The sequence below is a fragment of the Glycine max genome, chromosome 3 (assembly GCF_000004515.6).
Source record: "Glycine max cultivar Williams 82 chromosome 3, Glycine_max_v4.0, whole genome shotgun sequence".
In the NCBI taxonomy this organism is placed as follows: domain Eukaryota; kingdom Viridiplantae; phylum Streptophyta; class Magnoliopsida; order Fabales; family Fabaceae; genus Glycine; species Glycine max.
In genome coordinates this window covers 43471153-43487844 of record NC_016090.4, presented here as the reverse complement: position 1 = coordinate 43487844, position 16692 = coordinate 43471153, and the positions used below count along the sequence as shown (strand labels likewise).

The 16692-nt window shown below is 29.7% G+C and overlaps 2 protein-coding genes across 2 annotated transcripts; one reads left to right on the top strand and one right to left on the bottom strand.

Moving 5' to 3' along the window:
• The first annotated feature begins 4611 nt into the window (after positions 1-4611).
• On the top strand, positions 4612-11926 carry LOC100791431 (histone-lysine N-methyltransferase EZA1). The gene is made up of 16 exons (XM_014774263.3): positions 4612-4701; positions 4881-4985; positions 5567-5835; positions 6038-6199; positions 6535-6619; positions 6744-6905; positions 7020-7067; positions 7153-7224; positions 7433-7686; positions 8182-8329; positions 8823-9040; positions 9234-9365; positions 9757-9844; positions 10197-10244; positions 10321-11421; positions 11536-11926. Exons 1-15 carry the CDS (start codon positions 4663-4665, stop codon positions 10480-10482), a joined length of 1992 nt encoding a protein of 663 aa, XP_014629749.2. The 5' UTR covers positions 4612-4662; the 3' UTR covers positions 10483-11421; positions 11536-11926.
• A 1306-nt stretch (positions 11927-13232) lies between these two features.
• On the bottom strand, positions 13233-16184 carry LOC100790898 (protein trichome birefringence-like 6). The gene is made up of 5 exons (XM_003520703.5): positions 15270-16184; positions 14962-15154; positions 14677-14867; positions 13765-13923; positions 13233-13664 (listed from the first exon to the last, which is right to left on the bottom strand). Exons 1-5 carry the CDS (start codon positions 15935-15937, stop codon positions 13367-13369), a joined length of 1509 nt encoding a protein of 502 aa, XP_003520751.1. The 5' UTR covers positions 15938-16184; the 3' UTR covers positions 13233-13366.
• Positions 16185-16692: the final 508 nt, after the last annotated feature.

Genomic DNA, 16692 nt, shown 5'->3' with positions numbered 1-16692 from the left:
GACATGCCAATGGGTCTGCTTCACGTGATTACCTGTATTGTCTTCTAAATCTCTTATCTTGACTCTAGCATATCTTATACTCATACACGAATGGATTTAAGTTTATTATTTTATCCCGTACCCTCAGGGCATCAGACATCCCACATACACGGTTCAAATTAAAAGAAATTATAAAAAAAATATTAAAAATTTGATTTTAAAAAGAATAAATTGATTGTTAAACATTTATTTTTAACTATTTATATATCAATAAATTTATTATAAAGTGTGTCTATAAAAATAGTTAAAAAAAATATTAAATTATGTAAAAAATTTAAAATAAAATAAATTAGTAATAAAAAAATTATGTTTTTGATTAAATTATATAAAAATTTTAAAAATTTTAAGTGATGGGACGATTCGGGATCAGAACAAAATTTCATATAGCCGATTTTTTATTATCAGAAAAATTCGAACCAATCAACTTAGATAGGTATTTCCCGTTAAGATCGGGACAGATCGAGCATGTAGTCACGGATACGATTTTCTTGACATGTCTAGCCAAATTCCATCTTTCAGTATTTGTAATCATAATTTATTAACCGAGTTAAATTTCTCTTCCACCTTCGCGGATTTACATATCTCCTTGTTATATTTTTCATTGGAATAACCATGGAAGCTGCGACAACCATGGAGGCTGCGGGCAATAGTGAAGGGGAGGGCGGTGTCGTGTCGTGGCGCTGATGGAGAATGGCGAGAAGGAGAGAGAAACGTGAGAGACACAAGAGAATCAATTTATTAAAACTAGTCCGTACTTGGCTCCCGTTGAGACAGAGAGAAACAAGGGTCAATAAAGGAAAGATGATACAAATTTTTTAAAATTCCCATTTTGCCAATCAATATCAGAGGACAGCTGTGCTCCTTTACTCAAAAAAAAATTTAATAATAAAATAACATGATACTTATGCACCCTAAAAAAGCATAAGTCAGTGGTACAGTAAAACATATGAGTCACCCATAAATGTCTATAAATATTATTATAGTAAAAATACTGAAAAAAAGACAAAAAAAATAATACGTGTCATTGTGTCAATCAATCAAGTGAGGATAAGAATCTAATTTTATTAGACTATTCCTTTATATAATTTTATATAGACTATATAAATATAGATACTTTTTCATTTAAATAAAATTAATATTATATCCCATTATAATCTAATTTGTTATTTGGTGTGTACCAAATATTAAATAAAGTTAAATATTTATCATGTTCGTAATTATTTTTTACACATAAAATAAATATCTAAGATTTAAAGTCAAAATTACTTGTTAAGTATTAACAGTTGGTAAAATAAATCTTATATAGTTATAAAGTTTTTTTAAAATTATTTCTAATCTAATCTAACCGTCAAATAATTTTAATCTAATCTAACTGTTATTGTTGGGGCTGGTTGTCCTTGTGAGCGGGAGAGAGAGAAGGAACACTCTACATCGCAAAACCCAACCGTCAATAACATAAGAGGATGTCAAAATGTTCATTTTACCCTTATTTATGTGTGTCAATAATATAAGAGATTCATTTTAGACTTTTCGATAACTTATTTCTTTATATAATTTTATATAGAAGTAAATGTCAATTTCTTGTTATGTCCCTTATATGAAGATATTAATACAAAGAGAGCAATTGGATTTTTGGTCAAAACATAGGTTGTTAAAATATTTAAACTAAAAAAGAGGTAGGAATATATTGACAATTCTTATAAATTAAAGATAAGAGAGGAAAATAAAAATTTTATTTTTTAAATTTAAATAATAAGGTACGATAATATTTTTAAATTAAATTTTGAAAAACAAAAGATTCAATCATTTTTTAGTTCAATTTTTTTATGTTAAATGCTCATGCACACAAATTAGAGTCAATATTAACACTTCTGGATCAAGTTACTCTTAAAGTAATTTTAAAAAAATTACTCTTTATTTTAATTATTGATTTTTTTGAAATGTAATGATTAAAATTAATTATTTATTATAACCATTAATTTCAAGAAAATGAATATTGAAAATAAAAAATAACACTAAAAGAGTTAATCCAAAAGTAAGTGATATATATATATAGTCTTGAATACAAATATTATATAGTAAAGAATTCTATTAATATAATATTTATATAAATATATAAAATATTTTTTTACTTTATATATTATTATAATCTATTTATTTAATGCACCTAATATAATTTAATAACATCATTAAATAATATAACCAAATTTAATAATAGCATTAAATATCATAAAAAATTAATAATAGCATTAAATATTTTTTAATACATCTAATTTATATTATTTCTTAACTTTAATACATCTAATGCATGTATTATATTATTGAGTCAAAAGTATTTTCTGTCAAGAAAAAGTCAAAAGTAATTATTGCGTTATTCAATACCTTTGTGCGTTCATAGTATAATCTAATACAATATGATATATTTTGTCTATTTTGAAATAAATGTTGTTTTGGGTTATTTTACATATACTAATAAAATTGAATAAATATATGAAAGATAATTATAGTTTTACAAAATTAATCTTGTTAAATAAATGAGAAAATAATATTAATATTAGATTAAAAAATTAAAATAACATTTATTAAAAGTATTGATGGAAAAAAGCTATTAATGATACATTAAAAAGTTAAATGCACCACTTATTTTGGGACAACTTTTTTTCAAATATAACACTTATTTTGGGACGAAGTTAGTAATATAATATATATACCAAAAGATGAGAAATATCAAATTATTTCAAGAGCAATTTTAAAAAGGTTAAATGTCACTTGTGTTTCATTATGTTTTAGTATTGTTTTATTTTACTATATTAAATTTTAAAAAAATTATTTTAGTTTTTTGTATTTTTGAAAGTTTCATTCAGATATATTAAGTTTTAAAATTTTCATTTCGATTCTTTATGTTTTTTTAAATTTCATTTTGATCCTTTATGAGTTCACAAGTTTCATCTAGGTCATTTTTTCTTATTACTGTTAACAAGCTTTAGTATTCTGTTAATTTTCTTAGGGGACAAAAATTGTTCCGCTAATTTTTAAATAATGGTGGCTAAAAAGTAAAAACTGAAACAAAACTTCTCATAATTGTCAGGACACAATATTTTTAATTTATGTTGGTGCTAAGTCGCAGTGTGACTATAAGGTGGCGCCATGGTGTTTTTGGTGGATGGAGGTTGTAGTTCATAGTTTTTTGTTGATAATGGTTGTAGTGCCAGAGAGGTTGCAAATTTGAGTGGAGGGTGGTTGTAGTGTTTATTTTGTGGTGGATATGGGGTTTGCATGAGAAGACAAGGGAGGTTATAGAAGTAGGTGGTTGAATGTATTTTAAAAAGATAGTAATGATTTTTAGTTGTTACTATTTTAAACTAATTATTTTAAAATTTAATGTTCATGACACACTAACCAAAATCATAAGAAAAGACTAAAATTAAACTTTCAAAAACATAAAGGATCAAAATGAAATATTACAACCTAATGTATTGAAGTAAAACTTTCCACAACAAAAATGAGCAAAAAGAAAATTTTCAAAGTATAAAGGACCAAAACGAAACTTTAAAACTTAGTTTATCAAAATGAAAAAGCACTAGAACATAATGGATCAAAAATGACATTTAATATTTTAAGAGAGTTATCATCCACCAAAGTTGGTTGACATAAGTGGCAAGATTTGTGCTCTTTAAGCAAGTATCTCACCTTTCATTGTTCAATTAAAAAGAAAATGAAAAGTTAGACTCAAAAGTAACTCTTTTAAAGAGTAAAAGTAACTTAATCTCTTATTTAAAAGTTTATTGACTATAAAAATACTTATAAAAAATAATAAATATATGACTTTGATATATATATATATATATATATATATATATATATATATATATATATATATATATATATATAAATTCAATGCTTAAATATATATTTCTATATATAAATTATTATTTTATTGATAATGTAATTTTCTTGTCTTGCTTTTCTTTTGAGGCAAATCAAAGGAAATGTTAGAAATGAAATAAATTTATTTTTTTATTTTGATAATTATTTAATTTTGAGAAAATTTATTTCAGATAAAAATTTGATGATGAAGATAATAAATTAATATACTAAAACTTAGTGAGATTTATTTACTTAAAATTCCTAATAAAGTATCGAGAAAAAATATTAGGGATAAGCATGTTTCAAAAGGACACATTTTAAGTCTTAAAAGTATTTAAAAAATACTAGCAAGACTCTTCCTAATACATTTGCTAATACTTTTATTCTTAGTAAAAATATTTTGAACATCACAAAATTATCTAAACATCACTCCTTATTTAATAATCTCTACTCATAATTTTATATTTTAAAAGAATTTTTAACTAATAAAAATGTGTTTCCTCACCGTATGAAATTCTTAGTAATCTTAAGAGTTAAGAAATGTTTGGGATAAGAGTGGTGATCCCCACATAACACATAATACATAAAAATGAGGGATTAGTAACGCCCGCATTAAACAACACATAAATTACCTGGAAAGTTAGTTCAATAAAGAGCGTTATTCTTATATATTTTATAAGTTCAATTCATACGTTTCATCTTTCTTCCGTCACTCAACACATCTCATTCTCCTTGGATCGAATTGTGTGTGCAACCATGGTGAACAAAACCACCAACTCTGCATCCAAACATCAAGTTTGTTTCTCTTTTCTCGCTCTTGCTCACTTGCTTTCTTCATCTCTTTCCATGTAGATGTTTTGTTTTGTTCTCTATTTTTTCTCTCATTCCGTTTCTTTGAAATGTATCCAATAGTTTTTTATTTATTTTATTTTAGAATAAATATGCATAGCCTAATTGTATGATGATATTGATAGAAACAACATGGAGAGGCGACAAAAGATGCTGCTAGAAGAACCTTGAAGACCAAGATTAAACAGTTGACAAATCAAGTCCATGCGAAGCGAGAGAAATCAATTAAAGTAAGACCGTGTTTATTTTTGTAAAAAAAAAAACTAATCTCTAAAATTTGTTTGCTGGCATAATTGAAATTGTTTTTCTCTTGAGAATTTATATTCTAAAAGTTTGTTCCCTAGATATTTGAATAGAGCACTTGAATGCAGCCTCCTCACAAATTAGAAAGTTAATACTTTTTTTTAGTTGTGTGAATTTGTTTTAGAAAGGAGTTTTAAAACAAGAAAGCAAAAAAGATAATAAATACATCCTAAGTTCACAATTGGGTCACTTGATTCTTGGAAAGCCTCATTGTTCCTCTTATCATCTGCAATGTAAAATTGATTTTGTGGATTTATTGTGCTAGTTATTCTTGATTTTTCCATGGGGAGCTAAAAATACCAAAAGTTAAAAAAAATGTTACAAATCAATAATTAGGATTCCATAATGAACTCTTAATGTATTCTTGCTTGCAAATTTTTCTTTTACTCTATTAGTGTTTTGGTGGCTAATTTTATCATGGCTTATTTGAATTTGTTTCCTTCAATTGCAAAATGCAAGGTTGAGAATGGTTTGTAGTTTGCACTTAATATTAGTTCTGTTTCCACAGGAGAAAGTTCAAAGGCATTCGGAAAATCTTAAGCCTTTGTTTTCAAAGGTCAACTCGATAATTTCAAGGAGGGGGACTTTGCAAAATAAGGAAAAGGTCAATATGCTTTCCTCAAGAATTAACAAGCCAATTTGCAAGCATAATGGTTTCCCTAAAGGTTTGGTAGGGAAAGATTGCATCAACAAATTGGATATTGCACTTGCAAATGAAATTAGGATTCCATACCTTGAAAAATTACCACCATATACAACTTGGGTGTATCTGACCAGGTGTGTTTAACGTTCAATTTCAAAATACTTTTTTCATCCAAATGTCTTGCATGTGTAATGCAATTATCACCAAAGTGAAAAATACACACTTCTTGTATTTTCTTTTCAAATAGAAACTTCCTATGTAAAATATCATTGATAAATCCATATAGAGATTATGTTTATGTATTTTCTGAATTTTCAAATCTTTTGTGTCAAACAGAAATATAAGAATGGCTAAAGATCAATCTGTCATAGGAAAAAGACAGATTTACTACGACAAAATTGGTGGTGAAATAATGATATGCAGTGATAGTGAGGAAGAGATGGTAAATCTTAAAAATGACAAACATGACTTTACTGAGGCTGAAGACCTAATTTTGCGGTAAATTGAAATTGATATGTTGTACATTATGTTTATAGAAGTTTTATTTGTTTGTGAAGAAAAATGATGTTACAACTAGAGTTAGAGATCTTGATAGCAATTTTGATGTTAGTCATATATAAACCCTTAACTCACATATTTGTTTGTTGAGATAGAAGTCTTGTTGGACTTCCAATGGTTTTCCTTGCTTAAGCTATAAAACCTTTGTCATCATCACACAAGATGTTTAAATTTAATACCTATTTTAAACTCATTAAGCCTCAATTTTCTTCTTTATTAAAATGTTTAAAGCTTTCCAATTCTAAAATTACTATCCTAACTCTTGAATATATTAGGATGACACTTGAGGAATATGAGTCTACTGAAGAGGTATTGATTATCGTTAAAGAGTTTGTTAAAACTACTGATTCACAAATTCAGGTAATCTAGGATAACTTATGAACATGAATATATTCTTGATGGTTATTAATCCTAATTAATTATGATAAAAATAAGTAGCACCAAGGATATTTTGAGCAAGTGTTTTCTTCATCAAAATATGTAGGAAAGGTATGAAAAACTCAAGGAAAAGCATATGGGGAGTCTAGACAATCATTCTGAAGATTGTCATTGTAAAGGATGCAAGTGTCACCTTGAAATATGTTTGGAGAAAAGCTTGAGTGCTACTTTAGAATCTTTTGATAACCTTTTTTGTCGTCAGTGTCTGGTACATGCTAAAAACTATCCTTTTAACATTTTTATCATTGCCACAAGCCCAAAATGTATATTATGATATTAAGTATTTTGGGTTTATTTGTGCTTTTATAATTTTCTCAAGCAGATCTTTGATTGTCCTATGCATGCCACTTCTCAACCTGTAATGTATCATGTAAGGAATAGTTCTGTATATTCTTTTCAACTTAATATGTTTTCATAACTTTGCCAATAAGTCAATTTGATGATTTACTTCATAGAGTGAAAAGCAACAAGTGTGGTCAGAACATGAAGGTGATAGGCAACCATGTAGTGACCAATGCTACCTCTTGGTATTCTTCTTTTTCTTTATTTGATATTTTAAGTGATTTTTATATTTTTCATGTTGGTGTCAAGGAAGAATATAGAGTTTTTACTTGTTTTCAATTTCAAAAAAATATCTTTTTCCATGCAGGTATTTTATTTGAAACATTTTTACTGTCTACGAGTTTCATATGCAATAAAAAAATTAACAATTCCTAGTATCATGGGTGTTTTTAGGATAAAAGAATCAATCCAATAGAAGGATGTCATGAATCTCTAAAAAGTCTTGTTGAACATACTTCAAAGAAATTAATAGTTTCTGGTAGCTTCGGCCACGGTGAGCGGGACAAGGGAGTTGTGGAAGGACAAAAAGATATCCAACTGTCCAATTCAACGAAAGTGCAAGCCAATGAGATGACAAATAACTCAGATTGGAAACATCTAGAGAAAGATTTATATTTGAAGGGAGTAGAATTGTTTGGAAAAAATAGGTATAAGTTTCTTACACTAAAAAACTCTTGGACCACATTATGTATTTATTTTGTTACTATTTTTCTTTGAAAATTTTGTGTTGTGCTCAGAAATGGTGGCATTAAATATAGCTTCAACTTACATGACCTTAGGGAACTTGTCCATAATTCCTCTAAATCTTTCTTTTATTTTGTTAGCTTTAATTGCAGTTAATCTTTGCTAGAACTAGAGAGTAGTTATGAAAATGGAATGACACAGTAAATTTGAAGGAGCTTGTAAACTCAATGTTTTTCTTTTATTGTGCAAGAATTAAGCTATACTAATGTATTTTTTTCTTTAAGAAGTAGTAAATATTTTTTTATTAAGGTTTGAATGCATTCTTGAGCTATTTACTCCCTTTTGTTGTTATAATAGAGGAACTTTTAAAATGTTGTTTGAAAACCATTTTTAGTTAATTTTCTAAGTTGTGACATTTTTCAAGTTTTTGCTTATATAATTCTACTCATGCTTTGCAGTTGCCTTATAGCCCACAACTTGCTTCCTGGATTTAAGACTTGCTTAGAAGTAGCTAGGTACATGCTTGCTAGTGGAGAATCAATGCCTCATGAATCCATACCAAGTTCAATCACTAACAGAAATGATAAGATTAATGAAGATTGCATAGTGAGAATTTCTAGCATCCATTTCCTTATCTTCTTTGTGTTTTATTTTATTGTATTGATGGATTTTTTAGATGGGGTGGGAGGAGTGGTTTGATGATGATGGAAAATTAAGTATTGTACACATAACATAAGTTATGGTGAAATTTTGTTGAAGAAACAAGTTTAAGTATGGAACATTAATACATTATGAAATGTCTTGCTCCATTAGCATATTTAATATCAACTTCAACTTTTGATAATATTTAAATCATCATTATCATTGATTCAGGGCTTTTTAGATTTTATACTATATGTATAACCTAGGTACTCTTAGATCTTGGTGGCTAAGATTGTTGTATTGTACTTGTTTTAATGAGTTTTTTTAAAATCAATTAAAGGAAAAACATAATTCTAAATGTTAAACTTCTAGCACTCGAATATAATTTTAAAATATAAAATGATATGTCATTTAAATAAAGCATCAAACTAATTTTGGATATGGGTTATTTTGTCAGGACCAAGAAATTCCATCAAGATCATCGCCACGAAAAAAGTTAAAAACTAGGAAGTTTAGTTTTTCTCAAAAATCTATTGCCCTCTCACCTAGATGGAAAAGAGTTGGTTATGGGAAAGACAATTGCAATAAGCAATATACTCCTTGTGGGTGTCAGGGAATATGCACACAAGAATGTTCTTGTCTTCGTAAGGGAACTTACTGTGAAAAATATTGTGGGTATGTGAATTTTCATTTAATAATGTGCCTCTAAAGCTTTTCCAGTGATGAAGTAGACACAAAAGTTGCAGGATATTTCATATTTCTCAAGTCCATGTATTGGGCTATTCAAATCACTCTGCTAATAATCTTTTTCTGGTATTCAACTTAAAGATTCAAGTGATAAATTAGTTTTTTCTTATTTTACCTTTAGGTGTTCAAAGCTATGTGATAGTCGGTTCAAAGGATGCTATTGTGTTAAGGGTCAATGTAGAAGCGAACTATGCCTATGCTTTGCATCAAACCGTGAATGTGACCCAGATGTTTGTCAAAATTGTTGGGTTAGGTAATGCCATCATTTTTTATATGCCTTTGTTGAACTTGATTTTATGTTTCTTTCTTTATATATATATATTTCTTATATTTTACTTCACATCACTAAGAAAGTCATAACTAAGGCAAAGTTTATGGTCCTAATAATTGAGTTGCATATGTTAATGCAAGGACACGATGCAATATTTGTATATCTTGCCTACTTTTTAGAAGAAAATATACAATTCTCCAAAAAATATTGGTTTGTTGTCGATTTATGTAAGTTGTATCTTGGTTTTAGAGAATGTTGACTTGTTTAAATAATATCAACTAAAAGCATTATAGATGTATTAACCATGACAGCTTTAAGTGAATGGAACTAGGTTGCATCCTTCACAATTTTAAATGTGACATTTTTTATACAGTTGCCCTGATGGTTCATCAGGGGAGCCACCTCGACATGAAGATGGTCAATGTGAAAATATGAATCTTCTTCTAGGAAAAAAAGAGAGGGTTAGTAACTACTTATTTGATTCTTTTTTCATTTTTTATTTATTTTGAAAAATGTTTTATAACAATTTCACATTATTTAACAATCAATTTCTTATCCAAAATCTATGAAGTTTTTAATTTTGTTTCCAAAATAGATGTTTTAAAAACCAAAAAAATATAAAACATTTGGAGATGTTTTCACCATCTTATTCAATCTCTCACCCAATTCCACATGTTCTTGCATCACCCTCCACCCATTGTTTCATCATAAGCACCCTAATTCTTTTGCTCTTTAAATTATTTTGTATTTCATTCATTGATATAAAATCATGAATACATGAGTATCTCACATTATTTTGTTTATACATGTTAGATTCTTTTGTCAAAGTCAAATGTTGCAGGATGGGGAGCTTTCGCAAAGGTTGAGATGTTTGTACTTATTTTAAAATTATGCGATGGTGTGTTTTTTTTCCTCACTATTTGATGATGGATTTCAGAACCCAATTATAAAAAATATTTGTTTGGGAGAGTATACGGGTGAACTAATTACCCACAAAGAAGCAGAGAAACGTGGAAAACTATATGATCATATAAACAATTCATATCTTTTTAACATCAATGATCAGGCAAGTGTATCTATCAACTTCATATTCTCTTAACTTGTACATGTTCTTGCACTTTTCTCAAGCACTTGAGAGCATTCTGACAATTTACACGTTCAAATTATATAAGATGTAAAACCTAGTAGCTATTAGTTAATGTCTCCAGCATATAGATAATATTTTCCCTTGATTTATATATGTTTCCTTATTTTGTTAGAAATTAATGAATTAGAATAAAGATATGAATTGTCTTATTGGTTGTATAGTTGACTTTGAAACATATAATTATCATTTGAAATATATGACTTGAGGAGCCTTGAGTTGACGTCTTTGGTCTCCCATTCATTATAGTTTAGCTTAATCTTAACTAGTGTTTTCAAAATCAAGCAAGTTATTGACTAGTCTGAGAACTAGGACACTGAATGAACCACATGAATCAATATTTATTAAACATTTTGAATTTTATAGTTCAATTTTTATATATAAATTAAAATTTTCATTAATATAACCAAATGTATGGGTTGGTTTGATGGCTCCAATGTTTTTAACATTGCAAAGGACTAGAATTCAAGTCCCTAAAAGCTTAAAAATTTAATTTTCTTAACATTGGTGAGAACTGGATTGATCCGATTTACATCAAGTTGCTAATAAAGTGACTGAATCATAAGCCAAATGACATGGAATGTCCATATGATATTGAGAAATTGAGGAAATGCATTGTTGATGATAGAGTTTACATATTCCTCGTTGGACAAATTTGCAAAACTACTAATTGTTTTATTATTATTTTTGTTAACTTTCTTGAATTTACCTCCTGTCATCTTTTTCTTGGAAAGTATAATATATCGTGATATGAAAACAACGATTTTAAGGTTTTCATGCCTATCTGCCCTCAACTTACTATATGACTTTTCATAGTGGGTTATTGATGCGCGTCGCTTTGGGAATAAGTTAAAATTTGCAAACCACTCATTAGAACCCAACTGTTATGCAAAGGTCAGTCAAGATACTCCAATTTTTTAGAGATATGAAACTTACCCTTTGGTTTCCACACATTGAACTCCATTATGAGATTATCATAACAATTGTTTTATTGTATTGGTTGCGTAGGTGATGTTGGTTGGAGGAGATCATCGGGTTGGCATATTTGCCAAGGAAAACATTAAAGCCGGTGATGAACTTTTCTATCATTATTACTATCATGAAAAATGCACACCACCATGGGCTCTTCCACCAAAAGAAAAGGCTTCTAAGGCACATGAATTAAATGTTTCTCAAGGCATGGCAAAGAAACATCTGTCTGATTAATGAAATCTAGCAAGGGAACCAAGGTCTAGTATCTTTTCTCTAGAAATGGATATTTGACATTCTATCGGAAATAGTTAGGAGAAATTGTCATTAGGCTACTAATATCAAATGTCGTTGTCTTAGGCATATATAACTTTCTATTTACTTAATGCTAATTTTAGAAATTTTTATTAATATCATTAATCAAAATATAAAAAGGAATGCGTAATTTCAATTTCCTAATGTGAACCATTAAAGAATAGGTTATATGATACGAAGAGTAATGCTTAAGCTCAACACAACAACCCTCGTTCAATTCTACAGGCTTAGCTAATTCCAAGGTTGAAAGTTTGACTAACTCCAAGCCAATATGTCAACAGTAAGGTCTTCGTTACTCTACTAATACCCCATGCATCAATGACGAGAGATCTAAGGCTTGATATAGCCCATCCAATCAAGCATACCAACTAAGTTCTCAATCAAGATTTTGTATCGAAGACCCAAGGTGGAAAAAATGGTGTTGATGCTTCTAAGGAAGTCCTTGATTCATTTTAAGAAGAGCCCAGGGACAAATAAGGCCCAAAATGAGAATCGCGTAAAGAGAACATCGAGCTTGAGCTTTATATCACTTTAATTTCTCTTAGAGCGTGTTTGGATGGAAAAATTTAAAATTCTAAAAATTTCAAATACTTCAATTAAAATTCTTTTATTTTCAAAATTTTGTGTTTAGATAAAAAAATTAAAATTATGAGGATGAAAAAAATGAATGAAAAAAAAAGAGAAGTTATGATTTGTATACTAGTTATACGTGTTCCCTCTATGCTCACACCAGATTGATATTTTAAGAGTTCAGACGTCGTTGTTTTGAGTAAGAATGTAAGAAGAGAATTTCAATTTCTCAAGAAAATAAAATTCCAGATTTTTAGTTGTTTAAAATTTTGTTTTAAAATTTTAAAATTTTAAATTCTTCATAAAAAAAACATCCAAACAATAAATTCTAAATTTCAAAAATTCAAATTCTATATCCAAATTCTCTATCCAAACACATTCTACAAGTTTTCAATTTTGATCTTAAAGGGTATTCTAATGTAAAAAGAGTTTTTATCAATAGTCCAACGAGAATTTGAAGTGAATAAAAATGACCCTTCGAATAATATGTGCTGGATGATACATTTTCAACTGATAAAGGTAATCGAAACGGAGGCTAAAGGTCAAGTCTTGTTGTTTCAGTCTTGCGTACATTGGCGTCATTGGACATCGAATGAAATAAGGAGTTATTCCTTCATCGAACGAAACACATGATTTCAAATTCCTTATTTCATTTGATTACTAATGAAGGAATATGCCAACTCGTTTATCTCCTCCAACAAGCATGACCTATGCAATCGATATAATAATCCAATCATTATCACAATTCCATAAAGGATTTCAACGTGTAGAGATCAAGGGGTAAGTTTCAAATCTCCCCAAAAGTGGAGCATTTAGAATCCAGAGATTTCTAAGTTATAAGGAAAACTAAGTTTTGAAATTGTTGGTAGGAAATCTTGAAAGATTTTCAAAATGTTATGACAAAATAGTTGAAATGCTGACTTTGCTTAGTATATACAGATTACAGAAAAAATGAAGGGAACAAGAGAGATTGAACAGGTCGCTCTCATCTACTCTGTAAATGAAAATATAACAATTCATTCCATGTATCTGGAACCCCCGGAAGGCACCAATGGCTACAATCTTGAATCCTAGACGACCGTGTTTTTCTCCCATAAATTGACGGGTGACCATCGATCCTATATGCTGACAAACTAGTTATATTCAACAATGTCACAGGAGTTCTCATTTGCTTTATTACCTCCTCTGCGATTATATTCTTCTCTGGATAAGTAGTGCTTAAGGTTTTATTAAGAGGAAGGGTGGCTTCTGTACAATGCCCTCCGGAATTCCAATCGCCACCCCTGATGCAAAGGATCAAGTTCACTAATCAGCTACTCTGATCATCTTAGATTTGGGAAAATACAAGAGCTATTGTAGAATGAGTGGATATCAGAAGCAAACCTGAAATGTGATGGTGCTGAACTTCGAAAGAAAACGTGGGTTTTTCTATGATTAATGTGTTTGTCCACCCATGAAGCCCAAGTCTTCAAAGCTTTTCTGAAAGCTGTAGAAACATTTAGCTGGGGATGAACTAGACCTCTTTCTTGGTAGTAATAAATCCTGTTATACAATCAAAGGTTTGTCGAATACAGTACTGAAAAGAAAACTAGAAATATGAGTGACAGATTTAATGATTAAGCTATGATGGGTCATTTTTTAAATTAGGATGTTACTGCAAAAGCCAAAATTTTCAGCCCATTGAATAGCGCACACCCTCCCTGCAGCCAATTTTTTTAAGCATTTATGCAGTCAACAAATTAGAACCACTAGATAAATATCAGATGCCTCAGATTTCATTTCAGCAAATCGGACTTAATGCATGTATTAGAATCTGAGCTATTTGATCTTCATGCATGGGTTTTGATTTGGTGACTGTGTAAATGCATAAATTTGCGCAAAAAATTCATTACTGGAATTGGATTCTCTGCACTCTCAGTCAAACAGAGAATGTAACAAGAATCTCTATCATTAATTATTTTTTCATACATTAAAAGTGTATTTATAAGGGCAAAAAATTTTGACTATTGGATTATGAATGCGGAGAATTCTGGTCCATCCATTACCTGAATGGAACACCACCATTCTTTTTCAATGAGACATTTTAGGCTATATTAAAGTTCAAGACTTTCGATTTTAGTGATTAGGAATCGTGTGGGGTTCGATCCTTTCTTTAACATAATTACACACACTGGAATGCCCTGCTTTAGAGATGAAAAGACTGAAAGTATAAAATGCAAGCATGTAACGATGCACACATCATCAAAAGGTATCAAGGCCTACTAAAAAGTCAAAAATATAAAGAGAAGTGCTAACCCGGCTTGTGTTTTGGAATGTGACCACCAATGTGCAGTGTTGAAAACCACAATATCAGCTCCCCTCCATCTCGATGAACCGTGATCAATGGCATCAATTCGCAATGTCGATCTTCGTTTCTGCCCTATTCTTGCCTTGCTTTCATGAACTAAGAAATGACTAACATAGTATTCAACAGTACATTGATAATCCTGAAAGATTCAAAATGCAGATATGAAAAATCTAATACCCCAGGACCAGCCATATATACACTTACAAAATCCAAGTAAGGTTCTGCAGAATTACCAGAAACCTGAAACTATAATTTCCCTTCTCTTTCGTGATTTTCCTTCCACGGGACTCATACACTCTCGTTGGATCTTTAATAGCACCCAATAACATGCACAACATTGATTCCCATTGGTTTCTATTAATCGAATCACCCACAAAAACAAGTCTTTTCCCCCTTATCAACTCCAGCATTTTTGTTGCATTGAACCTTTGCCAAAAAAAATACACAGAACCCAAAAAAAATCATTTTCTTCCTAAATACTGCATCAGTAGAAAAATAAAGCCGGAAAAAAAAAGTTCAAAAAGATTGAAATTGAGAGTACCTTGGAAGGTCACACCCTTTGGGCTGCCATCTCCACTTAGTGTAGCTTCTATTCAATCTTCCATTTCCCTCACAATCAAAACCTTCATCGATGAAAGGACAAGAAACTTTGGAATAAAGGGGATAGCTTTCATCAAAAACCCAATACCCTTTTGTTAAATCACACCCTTCAACTCTCTTCTTCTGCTCAATCTTCTTCAAAATAGGAACTTGAGTTTTCCCAACTAAATCACCTGCTACTACCTTCTTCTCTTCCTTGCTGGGTACCCTCTCAGGTGAAGTTCCATACTCTTCCATTGACGTGAAATTAACATTTGAGGCACCGACATGGTGTCGTACAGGTTCAGATTTGGATCCAGAGAGGCTTTTCTGGGTCCTAGCAAGACGGTTATCGATCAAAGTTGGAACTTTCACGACATTTACAGTTAAGTTTTTGGTCAAGGAATGAACAGTTAAAGGTGGAAGAGCCACACTGTCACTTTCACCGTCACCGACAGAAGAAGAAGAAGTAGAAGTGTTGAAGTAAAGATGAATCTGTTGGTGAATTGAAGGTGTGTAATTGGTGAGCCAGGTGGTGAAGGTAGAGAGGAAGAGGATGGAGGAAAAAATAGTGAAAGAGAAGACCAAAAGCCTAGTGGGTTTGAAGGAGAAACTTCTCTGTCTCTCCATTGATGAGAAATGTGCTTCAAAACAAGTCAATGGTGGGCAGTTAGAAGAAGATGGGTAGTATCATAGTTCATGCATCATTTGATTAATGGAATTTGCAAGAGAATAATTAATTAATGTAGAAATAAAGAAGTTAAAGCCAAAAGCAATGTGAGACGACGCGGAATAGAGTGGATTGAAAATAAATCTCATATTTCCTGGTAAGTACTGTCCATCAGTTGACGGTGCTCAACTGGTGAATGGTGATGATGGGGCAAAAAATATTCCTTAGTTTATGTCATAACTAAAAAGAAAAAAAAATGATAATAAATAAATATATATATATATATATATATATATATATATATATATATATATATATATATATATATATATATATTTGTAGGGACTGAGTAGCTACGTACCTACGTCCTTATCTAGTGTATAATTTGTCTAGACTCTAGAAGTGATTTTCCATTCTTGAGATATATCATATAAGTATTTTAACTTTTAAGTATAATTTAGTTTAAAACAAAATAATAAATTTTAAAAGTATATATACATTTTATTTTTTAAAAAATAGTTACAAAAAATTGTGAAATTAAATTTATTCTTTTAGTAAATTTAAAGGCATGTATTATTAAAAAAGACTAAAAATGAAAAATACTCGTGATATAAACTAGGAGTTTTTTTTTAGAGGAATATAAACAAAGAGTTTAATAAACAATGTAATGTTCTTTTAAGCATTCATAGTTTTTAAGGATTTAACTTAAGAATTT